General features: G+C 43.7%; 1 protein-coding gene across 3 annotated transcripts in view; it reads right to left on the bottom strand.

Annotated features, from left to right (window-relative positions):
• Positions 1-237: 237 nt before the first annotated feature.
• The window catches only part of LOC142905284 (uncharacterized), a 48745-nt gene continuing 30726 nt past the window's right edge, over positions 238-18256 (bottom strand). For all 3 annotated transcript variants that reach the window (XM_076064143.1, XM_076064145.1, XM_076064144.1), the window contains 5 exons: positions 11967-12034; positions 11549-11822; positions 11053-11328; positions 10067-10245; positions 238-9389 (listed from right to left, as the gene is read on the bottom strand). In XM_076064143.1, coding sequence (XP_075920258.1) covers positions 9231-9389; positions 10067-10245; positions 11053-11328; positions 11549-11822; positions 11967-12034 — 956 coding nt within the window. In that variant the 3' untranslated portion in view covers positions 238-9230. The remainder of the gene's footprint in view (positions 9390-10066; positions 10246-11052; positions 11329-11548; positions 11823-11966; positions 12035-18256) is intronic.

Here is an 18256-nt window from a genome sequence, read left to right as displayed (position 1 = left end):
TGTTGTTTGGCATTTCCCTTCCACGAGTAAAGTACCATATAAACAACCCCCGACCTCCTCAGCGGTTTTGCATGGTAACCACAGCCGCCCACGCGGTCTCGAGATGAGTGCGAGGGGCCGGTTACCCCTTCACCTTCAATGTAATTACCGTGAAAACACATGGAAAATATTTCACACATACACACTTGCGTACATAGACACACGAGTGTACATGTAGTGAATAACTCGGAGACGATAAGACTTGGAAGCACTTCTTTATTAACGAGCACCATCGGGGTTAACAAACTTAATATTTAGTCCGTCTATTGTCGGCGATGTTACTCAGGCAGGGCAGTTGGTAGGCTGCCTGATGAGCGGCGCCCCGAGAAGGTAGAGACAGAGACGACGACGATGGACTTCAGCAGCACGACAGGAATCTCACTCCAACAACAGCCCCGAGGTGCCCCACAGGGGCCCCTCTTATACTGTCAGCGTGGCCTGGCTCCGCCCCGGCCACGCCCCCTTTCTGTAGCCTAATAGCAGGTTCCTGGTGGGCCCCTTCTGTGACCTTTCCCCTAGATCCTTGTCTTGTGTATATCCTGGCCTGCTGACGTGAGGACTGCCGTACGCCTCAGATCTCCTTATCTGCCAGCAGACAGTGCTATGCCGCTACATACATACACAGCAGTGTACAATCAGACACATGAGTGGACATACACACGGGAGGCCGTCTGCTACAGCCTGGAAACTGATGATCATCTTTGCTGTCTTACGGTATTATAAACCACACTTTCAAGATATACCATTCAGATGATTATGTAACGTTCATGACAGCAATTATAATAATTTTGGTTGATTGAATATAACAAATCACCGTTGTTGTCGAGATGCACCCTTATCAACACGAGTGTCCTTAAATAAATTGATGAAACAACGTCGACACAACAGTTGAATGCAAAGTGCATGAAAGGCAAAGTTAAGAATAAAGGATATATGGATCCTAGGGGCGAGTATGAGAGATATTTCACAAATGAGAATGAGTATCTGAACCAGTGTGCTGTGGTAAAGGCAAACAAATGGATGTACGCACTTGAAAAAGGCGTGATGCACATTAATATAACGAATCCATTCACAACACTCATTGAACACACGATGCTCCTTGATCTTCAATAACGTGTACCAAGAATTATCAAGCTGAACTTGAGGCCAAGCTGAGCATGAGGCCAATATTCTCAATATTATAAGTAACGAGCTAAGTTATCCGGCTTCGCATGGGTCTCAGTAATCAAATGTAAGAGTAATGTCTTGGCATGTTGTCCTAGAATAATTTAATGCTGCAAATGAAGTCGGTAAACGTGTATTTTGTTACGGTTGTTTTTATTGTGTGATACAGTCACATGATTTGTTTGTTTGATATGAGGACAGCTTTAAAATGTGTTAACATTGGAGAGCTTCAGGATATACAATATTGGATGTATTGTCATCTAGTGCCAATATGAATTTTTTTCACATTGCCAACTCTGGAGCGACCAACATAGAGTTGGAATGAGAGAAACATGGGCTTAGCAGGCTTAAGCTAACAACTTTGAGTGATTGACCCTGTGCCTTGTTGATGCTAAATGCAAAACTGAGCTGGACAGGGAATTGAAGGAGTTTAAATTGAAAGAGCAGGTCAGAGGTAATGGCTGGAATGCGTGGAATTAATCCTGCTGCATGGTCAGTCATGATGGTCGATTCAATTACACGGGGCATCATTTTCTTCACAGATAATCGCGTACCATTGCAAAGTGTTGGTGGGTCTAGATTCCTAAGAAGCATGATGGGTGTGCCAATATTGAGGTTGGGTTTGTGTGGAGGCACACCAGGTGGTTGCAGAGAGTTGAGAAATTCTGTAGGTTAATTGGCTGCCTCATTAGTGTCCAGTACAGTGTCAATTGACCTGTATGTATGAGAAATACCTGGTAATTCAGAAAGGAGGTCGTTGTTAGTGATATTCACAGCGCCATTTTTTGGTGCGAGGATGCCTCTTTTGCATAGCCAATTGTGGTCATGTAAGTGGCGAAACATCACCAAAGACAACTTATCAAGTTACTGAAGTGTTGCAACTGTTGTGCCAATGTTGGTCAGAGAGAAACTTCTATCTGCATTGTCATTGCCCGTTTTGAGCAGACTTACAGCAAACTGTGGCTTTGCCAGTGGTCCTGGTAATGTTGCAGGTAGGTGCCTCTGCGTTATCCAAATTAAAGTTCAATTTGAAGACAGATTGAGCTGTTCTTCAATCCTGTCAATAGTGACAGCAATGTATAATAATGCAACTGTATTGGAGATAATGTTGCTCTGCCGGATTTTGGCCAAAAGAAGATTTATAAATAAAGTTTTGGCAGAAATAAAATGGCACCACTGGCCGTGAAAACAGCAATAGTAATTTTGTTGAAGCCTTCTCTGTGGCTTGGAAGCAGACTTTGCTCATGCAGTACGATGTATTCAGTAAGCTGCTGCTTGTTTTAGTTGGGTTCTCGCAAAAGGCTATGTGGCACATTATTATCTTTGTTTTGTTCTGGTTCAGGAAGGGCAAAAGTTTAGAGGCTAGATCCACCTAAATCCTGAACTTATCTTCAATGATAATAAGAGCCTGATTGAAGATGGCATCATTGTAGTGATGTAGGAGGTTTGAATTTCGCACGTGCCTGGTGTAGAATGTCCTCTGCCAGATTCTCCTTGTGGTCGTGCCATAGTTGCAGAGGATTAGACACGGCACATGTGTGCAGCATGATGGCAAATAGGTTCCACACCATTGCTGGTGACAGAGTTGCAGCTGCCTCGTCCAAAGTGCTGTTCCATTGCTCATCATCCTCTAGCAGGCCTCGGAGTTGGCAAGCATATTGGTAAGTATCACAGATGGTGCCATCACCTGTTCGCAGCTCTTCAAATGACTTAGGCCGTTTGGCCTCATGTAGAAGCAGTCTGAGGTACAAGCATTTAAAATTGTTGGGATGTAAGTGTAAACACGGCCAAGTGCTTCACTGTTTTTTTTGTGGGTAATTTGACACATTTTGTCCAATATTGCGGTGCACCTACTTTTCTCGCAACATTCCATGTATAGCACTTGGGTACCTCATGATAAAGCAGTGTCTGATCAAAGCATCATCCCTACAGTGAAGGAAGAAAGCAGTGAGAGTTGTGTGTTGTGGGACTTGGGCTCGCGTATGTGCATGTGTCCATGAAGAAGACTCTTTTCCCATTCTCAAGGTGCACGCTGAGACAAAACACAGTGGGATGTCGCTCGTGAATGGGGAAGTTGAGGATTCTCAATATGGCTTCATTGGTGCTGATGTGTCTACCCAATTCAAAGTTGTTGAACCTCATGATGCACTGTGCCATCTGTTGTGAGGCCCAAGATAGCTATGTCAGATCCTTTGTTGACATACTTGCACACAAGCTTATCCCGAGCTCTCAATACTGATGGTGCATTGTCTTTGAGGTGTGTGCCTTTTGGCGTCATCTGGTCCAACACCATGTAAGACTGGGTACTAAGAAAAGCTGTCTCGGGTGTGTACCAATCAATTGCAAGGACAGTGCATACATTATCAGTGTTGTCTTTTTGTTTGCATTTTGACCGCAAGTGTTGCGGTTAATGCAAGCATAATCCCTTGTAAAAAGGTATCAGTTTTGTTGCCAGGTAAAAGGGTAAAAACATATTATTATATTTTGCTCCTGGCAAAGGTCTCAGTTTTATTGTTCAATACCTAGCTTTATTAAAATATTTGTGTTAGCGTAAATTGCCGTCATATTTTCAATGTACATCGAGTTTCTCAGACTAAAAAGGTAAATGTGTAAAATATTCGTCTGAGTTTGCTTTCCCTACTGATTGAAGCACGGGTTAGGAACACTGGCTTGTCGCATGTGGCATAACGTAATGGCCACGTTAACATCAATCAAAGGACGTCACAGGGGATCATTGTTCAGGTGACTGGGCCCAGCAGCAGCACGTTCACCACTTGTTGAGGTTGGCGGTTTGCATCCGGCAGGCCGTCCTGTTTATCACTGCGGGTGTATGCAATATTACGCCTCGTCTGATTCAGAGTGGACGTCAAAGATCCCTGACGTCATTAGAAACGAGCCAGCCATTGTGTCATGTAATTCGAGGACAATGTAATTCAATCGACCTTTCTGCATCGCGACTTTTCCCATGACGTTTTCGATATATCGCGGGGTCGGCATAAGAACATTTTATGGGAAATTTTGGGGAGTTTTGCGAAGGCCACAGACAACACGCGAAGGCTAGCAGACGACACACAAAACGTTTAGTAACTCATAAATGCATAAAACATATGTACAGTACTGTATAATATTAATGCATTTGATCTTTTAATACCATAAATATACCCACATTTTTTTAAAGGAATATTTTGTAAAAGTTTAAGTTTGCGAAAAGAACGCAAAAGCCAGTAGACGACACGCAAAGGCTGGATATGTAGAGATATCTTAAACCCCCCGGCAGGAGGTGCTCGCTCTACTCACCAAGGGGACCAAAACATTTTACGTGTTTTTTTCTAGATCGCGGGGGGCCTGCGCCCCTAACCCCCGCGATGTGGAAGGGTCGACTGTAGAAGTGAGGGAATTTCAATGGCCCTACCACAATAATAGGTAATTTGCAGCTCTGCAATGTATTGTCAAAAAACCCTCACGAGGGAAATATTCAGAGTTCCAACTTGGGTGCATTGTTCACAAACTCTTCCATATTGATCCCGCTGCACGCGACTTGCTGATCGACTGTGGTGCACCTGGTTTATACTGCTGATAATTGAAGCTACCATTTTACCTAGGAATGGAATAGAACCCATGCCCCTTGGATTGCAAGTCTAGTGTACGAACAATTGCACAACAACAGTAACATCTTTACAGCAACTTCATTTACCCAATGTAGCTGCGATGAACTGCCAGCAGGCAGTGACGTGGCCCAGCAGTCGCGGTTCATGGCCTTGTTAGAGAATTGCAGATTGAGCCGGGCGACCTGCCAGCATTATAGCTGCAGTGTTTATAAACCGTAAATACGACTCTGTGCCGTCCGCTTCCCTGGACATTAAATATCCCCTGGTATCAATCAGGAGCAGATCATTGTGTGCCGGCTGTTTTGTTCACATTCCAAGTCTAAAAATTACCCAAAAAATACCAAAAAATTACACAGTAACATCACCCCCTGCTGTGAAAATATTGCAACCTGTATCTGTGAAACTTAGTGCCTTTGTGATAGCCGAGATGTGTGCATGACAAGTGTACTAAATTACTTCTGCTCAACTTATCCCCAGTCAAATCTTGACTTAAAGCTTTCGTGACTGCAGGAATCCATATTCTTTGTGTCGCTTGTGTTGCAATGACAAAACGTTGTAGTTTTTAGTTATTTTTCTTTTTAACCTATCTACGTGACTTCACCCAAAGACCCAAAGAATATTGTCCCCAGCCCTGCTAAGGTCAGAAGTGGGCAGCATTGAGCCTCTCAAGATGGCTGCTTCTGAGTGTCCACCAACAAGGTCAGCAGTTTGCCAATGCAAAATAATCGATTACCTCTGCAAAGTTATGACGATTTATGTACGTGGATTACATCTGCATCACAACCCAAGCCTGTGATTTTGGCAGCCTTGAATGTACCTTGATTAGTCACCTGGCCATGGTAGCAGACTACAGTACTGCAAGAAATTGACACGTCGGCCAAGCACAAGCAAGACAGTTTCCAGTGTGTTTCACCTACACAACGTTGAAGACAACTACGAGCTCAAACTGCATCTGAATGCCCGGTTGCTAATGTATGATGCAGAGCCTTTCTTCCTTGGAGTTATGTTGGAGAGGAGTCTGGCATTCCTTCAACAGCTTAAGGTATCCAGAAAGTTGTGCTCACGGCACAGTCTTCTAGCAAGGCTGGACGCGTCAACCTTCGGCACTGTCGCCCACACACTACGTAGATCAGGTCTCATGATGGATTTGCAGTGAGTCCACCTGAGTCGCAGACCTTGTTCCATAGAGGCACCACATTTATCTGTAACACGTATACACAAAGGGGTAACTGCCCCTTTACCAGATACAACCTAGGGTGGTGACCACCCAGGCAACTACACTATACATAGGAGTTACAGCTACGAAGGGTCGGACCCTCACTCGGGCCCCCGACCACGTGTTGAAGCCTTGTAGGATGTAGAGCTTCCAGCTTGTAGAATGCAGCGACCCCAGTCCCTCCGAGGGACCCACCTTATATCCTCCCGGGTCAGGGCCGGCTCCGCCCTCGGCCCATCTACCTTTGCGAGCATTCTAGCTCGCTCTTAATCCCCCTCGAGAGCTCTCCCCGAACACGTGATCACCCTTAAGCCCCCCCATCTGGGACCCTCTCTGTGGACACTCCGGATCACGTGTCTACGCGGTCAACCAGAGTGCCGTGGCCCAGGGCAACCCTGTCCCGACATTCTCCCGCTCCACCTTGTGATTTTTGTGTGGTGTCTGCGCTATCCCAGCGCTCACCAAGCCCCGCTAGGTCTGGTACTACACCCACCTATGGGGTGTACGCCATAACGGTGCATCGCACGCCATGCTCTGCTAGAACCGGCCTCACACAGCCACCCACACGGTCCATGATGTAGGACAGGGGTCGGGAACCTATGGCTCGCGAGCCAGATGTGGCTCTTTTGATGATTGCATATGGCTCGCAGATAAAACAAAATATTCTCACTTGTTTTAATCCATCCATCGATTTTTCACTGCGCATGTCCTGTTCAGGGCTGCAGGAGCAATTGTCCATTATTTTAATTGGATGATACTGGTCTACGTTTGCCGTTGCTGGGTAAAACAGGTAAACACCCCCTTTTGAATCAGTCTGAGACTGCGTCTGCTCGGTCATTAGCTCAAAGCTAACCCTTCGACGAAGAAGATGGCGAAAAGAAAAAAAGACGACGAGTATCGTACATTTCAGGACGAATGGACCGAAGAATTCGCCTTTGTGGAGAGAGCAGGTTCTGCGGTGTGTCTAATTTGCAATGACAAAATTACATCGTTGAAACGGTCGAATGTAAAGCGGCACTTCGACACGCGCCACGCTACCTTTGCATCAAAATACCCTGCGGGAGACAGCAGAAAGAAAGCGTGCCAAGAGCTTCTGAGCAGGGTGCAAGCTAGCCAGCAGCAACTCCGCGTATGGACCCGGCAAGGTGACTATAATTCGGCTAGCTTTGCTGGTTCTTTAGCAATAGTGAGGAATGGAAAACCATTCACAGATGGCGAGTATGCTAAAACGTTCATGCTGGATGTAGCCAATGAACTTTTTGATGATCTTCCGAACAAAGACAAGATAATCAAACGGATACAAGACATGCCTCTGTCGGCAAGAACTGTTCATGATCGTACCATCGTGATGGCAAACAAAGTGGAGGAAACGCAAGTGAAGGACATAAATGCAGCGCCGTTCTTTTCTCTGGCTTTGGATGAGTCAACAGACGTGAGCCATTTGTCGCAGTTCAGCGTGATTGCAAGATATGCTGTTGGTGACACACTGCGCGAAGAAAGTCTTGCTGTTCTGCCATTAAAAGGGTCCACAAGAGGTGAGGATTTATTCAAGTCTTTCATGGAGTTTGCTCAAGAAAAAAGTCTACCTATGGATAAACTTCTCTCAGTGTGTACTGATGGTGCTCCGTGTATGGTGGGGAAAAACAAAGCATTTGTGGCGCTTCTCCGTGAACATGAAAATAGACCCATCCTAAGTTTCCATTGCATTATACACCAGGAGGCACTTTGTGCTCAGATGTGTGACAGGCAGTTTGGCGAAGTGATGTCGCTGGTCATTCGTGTGATCAACTTTATTGTTGCCCGAGCCTTAAATGATCGCCAGTTTAAAACACTGCTGGATGAAGTTGTAAATAACTATCCTGGTCTGCTTTTGCACAGCAATGTGCGTTGGTTGTCAAGAGGGAAGGTGCTTAGCCGTTTTGCGGCTTGCCTGAACGAAATCCGGACTTTCCTTGAAATGAAAGGCGTCGGGCATCCTGAGCTAGCCGACACCGAGTGGCTCCTCAAGTTTTACTATCTCGTAGATCTGACTGAACATCTGAACCAGCTCAACGTGAAAATGCAAGGCATTGGAAATACAGTGTTATCCCTTCAACAAGCTGTATTTGCTTTTGAAAACAAGCTGGAGCTTTTCATCACGGAGCTTGAAACAGGTCGTTTACTACATTTTGAAAAACTGAGCCAATTTAAAGATGCATGCACAGCAAGTGAGCCCATTCAAAACCTTGATCTCCACCAGCTAGCTGGCTGCACATCCAGTCTCCTACAGTCCTTCAAAGCACGCTTTGGAGAATTTCGTGAGCACACTCGTCTTTTTAAGTTCATCACCCATCCAAACGAGTGTTCACTGAACACAGCCGACCTGAATTACATCCCTGGTGTCTCCGTCAGAGATTTTGAAGCAGAAGTGGCTGACCTGAAGGCCTCAGACATGTGGGTGAATAAGTTCAAGTCACTGAATGAAGATTTGGAAAGAATCACACGACAGAAAGCGGAGTTGGCGAGCAAGCACATGTGGACAGAAATGAAAAAACTCCAACCCGAAGACCAGCTGATTCTCAAAACTTGGAACGCGCTTCCTGTCACATACCACACACTGCAGTGTGTGAGTATTGCTGTATTGACCATGTTTGGATCTACGTATGCATGTGAGCAGTCATTCTCACATCTTAAAAACATCAAGTCCAACCTACGATCACGTTTAACGGATGAAAACCTCAACGCTTGCATGAAGCTTAACCTCACCAAGTACCAACCCGACTACAAAGACATCAGCAAATCCATGCAGCACCAGAAGTCGCATTAATGGTGAGTGTTATAACAACATTATTTAAAAGAATAAATTCAGAGGCTTATTATACTGACATTTAGTTGAATTCACTTTTAAAATATATTATATGGCTCTCACTGAAATAAATTTCCAAATTTTTTGCTTTCATGGCTCTCTTAGTCAAAAAGGTTCCCGACCTCTGATGTAGGAACATCGCATAGGACGGCCCTTCTGGGCCAGCACCATACAGTGACATCCCCGATGTCACTACATATTGGTAACGGTTTGTACAAGAACTTGAGTAAATAGAAGATGGTGGGGTATTCCACAGACAGGTAGTGTGAGGGAAAAAAGATTTAAACAACATTGGGTTCAAAATTCCATGGGTAACGATGTGCTCTAACTACTGCACCACATTTTTCCTGCACCCCAGTTAGAATTGCTCAAAAATGTCCTTCAATTGTGGGTAGGTTTCACGGAGATTCCACAGCACCATCCATAATTGTTTGACATGTCTTTTCACGCAAACCAGCTCCAGCACGTATTCAGTCGCCTTCTCGCTGCCTTGCCACTGCTCCCTTTCTTTCGCTTCCTACACCGACACAGGCACAAAGCGTGTTGCTTAGAACAGGGCGATGTTCCAGGCATTAGTAAATTTTCAGATCCACTGCCAGGCTACTCTGTGTGTGTTTCAGTTAAATGGCAGTGCTAATGGCAAAGGTTTGACTTCGTTTGATGCTTGTGCATCGATGACAACACAATCCGTTGATGATGTTAAAATTATCCAACTGGGGGCACAAATCAATGTGAGCAAGAGTTTATTATAAAGTTTCGCTGCTATTAGGGACTCGTCTTGAAGGATGTTGGCCAAATTGATTAAAAAGTCACCATAGAGTTGGAGGCAGCTAGTCCCAAAAGGCTTCACTTTGCATCTGGCCTCGCTGACAAGGCACCTCCCCGTTTGCGATCCAATGACGTCATCATGCGTGAGGTTGTCTCATAATGTTACCCATCATGTGCCGTGTGAGGTTTTTTTTATTCTGCAGATAGGAATGTGATGTTATTTTTTATAATGAAATACTTCCGAGGACAAACGTTAGACATGTTCATAGAATACTTGGATCACCTACATGGAACATGTTAATGAGGGCCGTCGTATCTTCATGTTAATGGCAGACTGCACACCATTCTACTCTCTCACCTTGTAATTTAACATTTTCAATTTGATCCTGATCCCCCTTTAATTACTACACCAGACCATGGACATACCTGCACATTGAAGTCAGTGAATATATTTTGGCTCTGTAGTTGAGACAGCAGGGGTATCACGTTGGAGTGCAGTGCCTGGATCAGCTCCCGTTTATAAGATCGAATTTTTTCTTGCAGCGAAGAGTTGGTATACTTGTTCAGAAACAAGCTCGTCTTCTTGCAAAGCCTTTTGAAAAACACTGCAGTAAAAAAAGACAAAGTTAATGCTGTTTCAGCCTTAGAGATGGACAAGGTGAGGTTGGAGTGCTTTTGGAGAACGGAACTCAATCCTGAAAAGTAGCACCCATTTTCCTGAAGAATAACAATTTAATTAATTGTACATTACCTGACATGACATGGATCTGACACATGGACATAGACAGAAAGTGGAACACATGTATGCATATTCTTGGTTCTTTCGGTAAAGTCACGGAGATAGAAACTAAAAATAATAAATTTAAAATTAAAAAAATAAACTGAAAATAACAAAAGCTGTGTATGGTCTGAAAGACGTTCAACATACATGTATGCGTATGGTCCGTAAGAAGTGAAACATACATGCATACAATTTTGGAAGTAGATGCAATGTTTTAGACTGCTGAGAAAATAAATTAGGCTTTGGTGAGACAGGTCACTAGGAGGATTGGGAGCCTGGTGGTGGAGACTAGCGATGGAGTGGCAGACAGAGGAGGGAATGCACCAAAGGGTGTGCACAGCGTTGAGTTGGAGGAGTAGAATTGGCTAAGGTTCTGGAGCTATATGGAATGTATCACATGACTATGTGGATTAACAGTGGCTTGGGGATGCATTCATTCAGCAGTGGATATAATATAGCTGAGGATGCCTCATAGAAATCGATTACAGGGCTATTAAGCAGGGTTAAAACTGTCGACTCGTTGACAACTGACTCCTTCGTGAGTGTGCTGGCCACTTGGTCACCCAGTGTTCAATTGGCCGTTATTTACATAAAAAAGCAGGAAGGCGTTTAAAATGTAGTGATTTCTCACCAAGAGAGCCCAGCCACTGCGTGACTTCAGGATACTTGTCCTGCACGGCTTGCAGAGCAAACAGCAGCTGGAGGCAGTCGTCATTGCCTCTGGATATGAAGTAGTTGAGCAGTGCCTCTGCAGACTTCTCAACATTATTCATGCCCTTGGCTTGAGTGAAGATCTTATTGGGAATTTGTCCTCGACTCGTCAGCTGCAGCAGGAGATGTCGGGGGTCTTTAGCGATCCACAACTTCAGATCCAACTTCTTCTCTTTAATGGACCGCACGGACTCACCTGTGACAAACAGAACTATGGATGCATTTTACATTTATCTTTTCATATGCATTGTCTTTTCGTTTAACTATCCTGTTATTCCAAAATGTGCCAAAAGAATAAAGGAGCAGGCAACATTTTTTATTACAGTATTCAACCATTTTGAAAATTAATATTGGAAAATTGTACAGTTGTACAGTATCCGTGCATATGCACGATGTATTATTAGTGTGGGTCATACCGTGCTTCTGAAACCAGCTCTTTAGTGGCTCGTAGTTCCTCCTCACATAGTAGAGACCTTTCCACAGTTCCCACAACGCCGTCTCTTCTTGGTTAAAGAAGTGATCTAGTATAACATCCACACACTCCTCTCCATGCTTGTTCTTGGCTGCTTGGCAAACTTCGTGTGGAATAGAATGTGATTCGTCAAAAAATTTCAGGAAGTGCGATGTATCCGCTCCAATCCATTCCTTGAAATTCCCCTTGTTTTCTTGGATGAGTTTCAATGTGTCACTCTGATTGTGGTCGTGAATTAGAGAACATGGGAGTTATGTTTGTTATTTATATGTGCAATGGATTCCAAAGCATGCTTCATCCTAAGCATATATACTAAACAAATGAAGAGTGTTCAATGTGCATGCAAACTGCATCTAGTTTACCTGAATTCCATTTGAAAGCACATCAACAGGTGGCACACTGATTCCATTGCTCTTTGTTTTGGTACTACCTGTGAATAAATACAATACTACTAGGTTACCATTGATTTAAGTGGACAGTTGGTGTGGTTAAATATTTTCTCACTTCATAGCAGCAAATTACCTTATTAGAACTGAATAATAATGATGATAAACACAGAATGTGAGACACTGAGATGAGAGTGATGGAGGATATTTACATTACAAACTTTATAAAATGTTCTACAGACATGAACAGGAATTTAGTTTGAACAATTGCAATAAAGATCAAGATGTCTCTTGATGCTACCACGCATCCCCAGTACCTTCAACCCTCTGCCAAATCATGCAGTTGCTACACAGTTGATAAGCGACCTCAAGATCTGCTTAAACTTTATCTCACTATCTACACGTCGGTCTTCCCTTTGTTGTTACACTTCTGGAGACCACACCAATGCCTGTCTCAACGATTGGCCATGACCCATTGTGTACACACGTCCCACCCAGCGCAAACGTGTTTATCTAACGATATCTAAACCGCTTACAGATCATGTTCTCTTGCCAACTAATGCATTGCTTATGCTATCTTGCCAATACCTTTCTAGAATCACTCGTACATTTGTGATCAAATTGCAACAACATCTTATTTTCAAACTGGAAGTAATGTTTGTCGTCACTATCATGGTGTGGTTGCTGGGACATGGCATCACGTGGTAATTGCTCCTTTTCCATTGTGTGCACGTTCCATTGGCATCTGAATCTCATCTGCCTCTAGTAACCCACATTACCAAGGCTCCCAATGCCCTGTTGTGGACAACATTGTCTCTCGTGATCATCATCTGTATGAAGGTAAAGTTAAGACTACACAAAATGTCCCACACTCATGAAACCGATCTTTGGAGCCATCACTTCCAGAAAGGTCACTCATGATGTTGCCCATCTTCCACAACAAGGACATGGAGTTGTTTTTCTGGAGAGCAGAGCATTCTCAACGACCAAGGAAATTTCACTTCTAGACAGTAACAGCAAGTTTGTGCTAAACCAAAGTTAAACAGAACTAAAATAGAAGTGTAGCTAAGCACTGTCTCAACAGGTTAAAATATACTCAAGAATATGCTAGCCTGCAGAAGTATATTATTTGGGTCTTTCGGTAAAGTCACGTAGATACAGTAGGTTCAAAGAAGATAACAACAAAAATACAAGATACTACGACGTTGCGATCACAACACAAGCGATCGTCATCTTTTTTCCTCCTGCTGATGACAATCGCTTGTGTTGTGATCGAAACGTCGTAGTTTTTTGTTATTTTTTTGTTATTTTCTTTGACCCTATCTACGTGACTTGACCAAAATACCCAAATAATATGAATTCCTGCAGTCACGAAAGCTTTAAGCTAAGATTTAGCCTGCAGAAGGATAGCATTAAATGGTCACTAAAGCTTTAAACTAAGTGTTACACTTGGTATAATAGATTTGTTGAATATTACACGGGATTTTCACATGTATATACGCCAAGCCACACTTAACTTATCAGCTCAAATATGTATTATGTACATTTTATCAATCTCAATGTGTGCATTAGATCATTTTTGCAAGTAAAAAAAAAAATTGTTTGGATAAAACTACCACGTTCTTAAAGTCAACTTTGTGTCATGCATCCATGATTAAACCAAAGAATCAAAACTTTATAGGATCTATGAATGACCAAACATCCACAAACTTCATGAGTAGTTGTACTGCATAAGTATAATGTGGGTTTACTCTCCAACACACCGGTGTGCTGAAGTTGTAACGAATTGGCATGTTTTGTAAATGTGACAAACCTTACTAAAATTGGCTGCATCGGGTGGTGGCAGGTTTAACGGCACATTTATATCTAGATGATCTAACCCAAAAACCTCTTATGGTCATGATACCTAGCTGGATAAGGTGACATTGCGTGTATGACTTCCCAAACATTGTCTTGATGATGTTTGCTGTTTTTAATAATGTTAAATCGAATTGATGAGTTTGGTCTTGAGGATTGCCCTACAACTTATCAGTGAGATGAATCAATAATAATTGTCGTATTAATCGCTAGTACACAGATCTAACGACACAGATTTGGTGCTATTATTCCGTGGCCCAACCCAAAAATGAATTATGAATCATGATATTCTTAGTTCTTTCGGTAAAGTCACGTTGAAGGAAAACAACAAAATAATAAAATATATATAAAACAATAAAAATTTTCACGACGTTTCGACCATAACACAAACGGTCGTCTTCAGGTGTGTTGGTTTGCATAAATAAATTAAAAAAACGGCGCTTTTATTTATTTGTTAAAAACGTTAGCGCCACGTGCAGCGATTTGGCAGTTTATTTAGGACTAGTCCATCTATATTCTGAAAAGAGGAGGGGGGAGACGAATTTTTTTTTTTTATGTATGCTGTCTGAAAGCCACTTTAAGCGTGAACAATCAATTAAGACCTGAAATGGTTTATCAAATCTTTCCAATGATTGCTAAGATAGAATCCATCTTCTCGGTTGAAATTGTCTCTGTGCTTGTACATGTGGATAGCCTCATGAACGAATCTCTCATTGTAGCCAGATGGCTTAGAAAGAACCTCTGTCTTGGAAAAGTCAATGGCATGTGAGCCTACTGAATTATAACAATGATCTGCCACGGCCGAGGTGTTGGTCCTACCGTGTTTAAGGTCTGCTTTGTGTTCACGAATGCGGTCCGAGACATGGCGTTTGGTTTCTCCAATGTAACTACTACCACAGAGGCAACTTAGTTTGTAGACACCAGGGTATTGTATGTCCGGAATCACATCTTTTACAGACGGAACCAGATCACGGATTTTATGTAATGTGTTGAAACGGCCCTGGATCTTGTGTTTATTCAAGATTTTGGAGATCTTTTATGTGATCCCCGCAATGTAGGGTAAAGTGATGGTTTTGAAAGGCTCCTCAAGAGGGTCCTTCTTCATGGTTTGAGTGATAGCTTTGCGGATTGTATAGTCGGAGTAACCATTAGCTCTAAGAGCTTGGTGTACGTGCTTGAGTTCACTGCCTATGTGTTCCTGGTCGGATATGCATTGGGCTCTATGATACAGAGTCTTGATGAGAGAATTCTCCTGTGATGGATGGTGGTGGGAATCCGGTTTCAGATAAGCATCCGTATGGGTAGCTTTCCTATAGACAGAGTGGCTCATTGAACCATCAGGTCTCTTTTTAATTAGGACATCCAAAAAAGGTAGCTTGCAATCTATTTCGACTTCCATGGTAAATCTGATGGCTGGGTGTATGGAATTGATGTGGTCGAAGAATTGGTCTAGAGCAGGCCGGCCATGTGGCCAGATGACAAAAGTGTCATCCACGTACCTCTTCCATAAGGTTGGGCGCAGAGTGGCAGCCTTGATGGCGTCAGTCTCAAATTTCTCCATGAAAATGTTAGCTATAACCGGAGAAAGGGGGGAGCCCATTGGGGTGCCCTCAGTTTGTTTGTAGAAAGTTCCATTCCAAGTGAAGTATGTATTGGTTAAACACTGTCTCACCAGGGGGGGTACCTCAGTGTTTAGTCATTGATGAACCAAGTCTTCAATTATTGCAATGGTGTCACAATGGTGTCACATCGCTGCAGACGTAGCAAGATCTGAAATCGCTGCAACCCTCAAAAACGCTAAGATGCCAGCTAGCAACCTCAGCAAAGATGAGCGTTTTGAATTATATAAATTAAAATAGAGGGATGATATTGTAGTCCTCTCAGCTGACAAAGGCAATGCTACTGTCATCATGGATAAAATAGAATACAACAACAAAATTAAAGAATTACTCGACGATGGTAGTTATACAAAAATAAAAAGAGATCCCACCAACAGCCTCGTCACACAAATCAACAAAATAATTTCTGATTCAACCGCATTAATTGATCAATCTAAAAAGTTTTCGTTGAAACCTTCTGCTGCCAGGCCACAAAGATTATACGGCTTACCAAAAATACATAAAGTAGATACACCCCTTCGTCCCATCGTCTCTACTATCAACTCCCCCACCTACAAACTAGCCCGTTTTTTTGTCTGAAATCCTGCGTCCTTTCACTGGAAAAACCACCTCTGTGGTACAAAATTCTACTCACCTGGTATCGACAATCAAGGGTATTTCCCTGTCCCCCCTTTCTCCGGTTATAGCTAACATTTTCATGGAGAAATTTGAGACTGACGCCATCCAGACTGCCACTCTGCGCCCAACCTTATGGAAGAGGTACGTGGATGACACTTTTGTCATCTGGTCACATGGCCGGCCTGCTCTAGACCAATTCTTCGACCACATCAATTCCATACACCCAGCCATCAGATTTACCATGGAAGTCGAAATAGATGGCAAGCTACCTTTTTTGGATGTCCTAATTAAAAAGAGACCTGATGGTTCAATGAGCCACTCTGTCTACAGGAAAGCTACCCATACGGATGCTTATCTGAAACCGGATTCCCACCACCATCCATTACAGAAGAATTCTCTCAAAAAGACTCTGTATCATAGAGCCCAATGCATATCCGACCAGGAACACATAGGCAGTGAACTCAAGCACGTACACCAAGCTCTTAGGGCTAATCAGAATCAGAAAGGATCAGAATCAGAAAGGGTTTTATTCGCCATGTAAGTTCACACCGACACGGAATTTACTTTGGCAGGATGGTGCATACATTCAACATATAGGAATCTAAAATCTTAAATAAGTTTTAAACAAGTCTTACTATAATAAGGGTTAAAAGTCTAACACTAAGGGGCTGAAGTATATAAAATTAAATAAATATCGAATATAAAATAGCTTTAAGATATAATTTAAAAATACAAATAGGGAAACATAGTTAATATCAGCAACGTGTCGTTATGTAGATCAAATGTTAAAAACAGTGTTAGCCCTTGGCCTTGTTTAACAGGCCAGCAGCAGATGGGAAGAAACTGTTTTTATGGCGTGAGGTTTTGGTCCTGATGGACCGAAGCCTTCTGCCGGAGGGGAGTAGCTGAAACAGAGAGTGTCCAGGGTGGGAGAAATCGGCCATAATCTTCCTCGCTCGCCTCATAGACCTTGTCGTGTGCAGGTCCTCGAGGGTCGGTAGATTGCAGGCAATTACCTTCTCAGCAGTGTGGATGATACGCTGCAGTCTGCTCTTGTCCTTGGCAGTGGCAGCAGCGTACCAGACGGTTATGGAGGAGGTGAGGATGGATTCAATGATCGCTGTATAGAATTGCACCATCATTGTCTTTGGCAGGTTGAATTTCTTCAGCTGCCGTAGAAAGTACATCCTCTGTTGAGCTTTCTTGGTGAGGGAGCTGATGTTCAATTCCCACTTGAGGTCCCGGGAGAGAATAGTGCCCAGGAAGCGGAAGGACTCTACAATTTTTACTGGGGAGTCTAACAGGGTGATGGGGGTGAGTGGTGCTGTATTCTTCCTGAAGTCCACAACCATCTCAACTGTCTTTAGAGCATTTAGCTCTAAGTTGTTCTGGCTACACCAGGTCACCAGATTGTCAGCTTCCCACCTATAGTCAGACTCATCCCCACCAGAGATCAGCCCAATGAGGGTGGTGTCATCCGCAAACTTCAATAGTTTGACGGACAGATGATTGGAGGTGCAGCTGTTGGTATACAGGGAGAAGAGCAGAGGGGAAAGGACGCAGCCCTGAGGAGTTCCGGTGCTGATGGACCTGGAGCCAGAGACTTGTGTTCCCAGCTTAACGCACTGCTTCCTGTCAGACAGGAAGTCTGTGATCCATTTACAGGTGGTGTATGGCACGTTCAGCTGGAAGAGCTTGTCCTGAAGCAGGGCAGGGATGATGGTGTTGAAGGCAGAGCTGAAGTCCACAAACAGGATCCTGGCGTAGGATGCTGGGGCGTCCAGATGCTGTAGGGTGAAGTGGAGGGCCATGTTAACTGCATCGTCCACAGACCTGTTGGCTCTGTAGGCAAACTGAAGGGGGTCCAGGAGAGGGTCTGTGATGGCTTTGAGGTGTGCCAGGACCAGGCGCTCAAAAGACTTCATTACCACAGATGTAAGGGCGACCGGTCTGTAATCATTTAGTCCTGTTGGCCTTAGCTTTTTGGGCACAGGGATGATGGTGGAGGACTTGAGACAGGCTGGTACATGGCATGTCTCCAGGGAGGTGTTAAAGATGTTGGTGAACACCGGAGACAGCTGGTCAGCGCAGTGCCTGAGGGTGGCTGGAGAGACAGAGTCCGGCCCGGCTGCTTTGCGTGGATTCTGCCTCTTGAAAAGTCTATTAACTTCT

This window comes from Petromyzon marinus, unplaced genomic scaffold, assembly GCF_048934315.1.
Source record: "Petromyzon marinus isolate PM22_M1 ecotype Great Lakes invasive population unplaced genomic scaffold, UKy_Petmar_22M1.pri1.0 PM_Scaffold_34, whole genome shotgun sequence".
NCBI classification, from domain to species: Eukaryota; Metazoa; Chordata; class Hyperoartia; order Petromyzontiformes; family Petromyzontidae; genus Petromyzon; species Petromyzon marinus.
The sequence above is the reverse complement of the archived record's forward strand: the minus strand, read 5'-3'. Positions and strand labels throughout refer to the sequence as shown.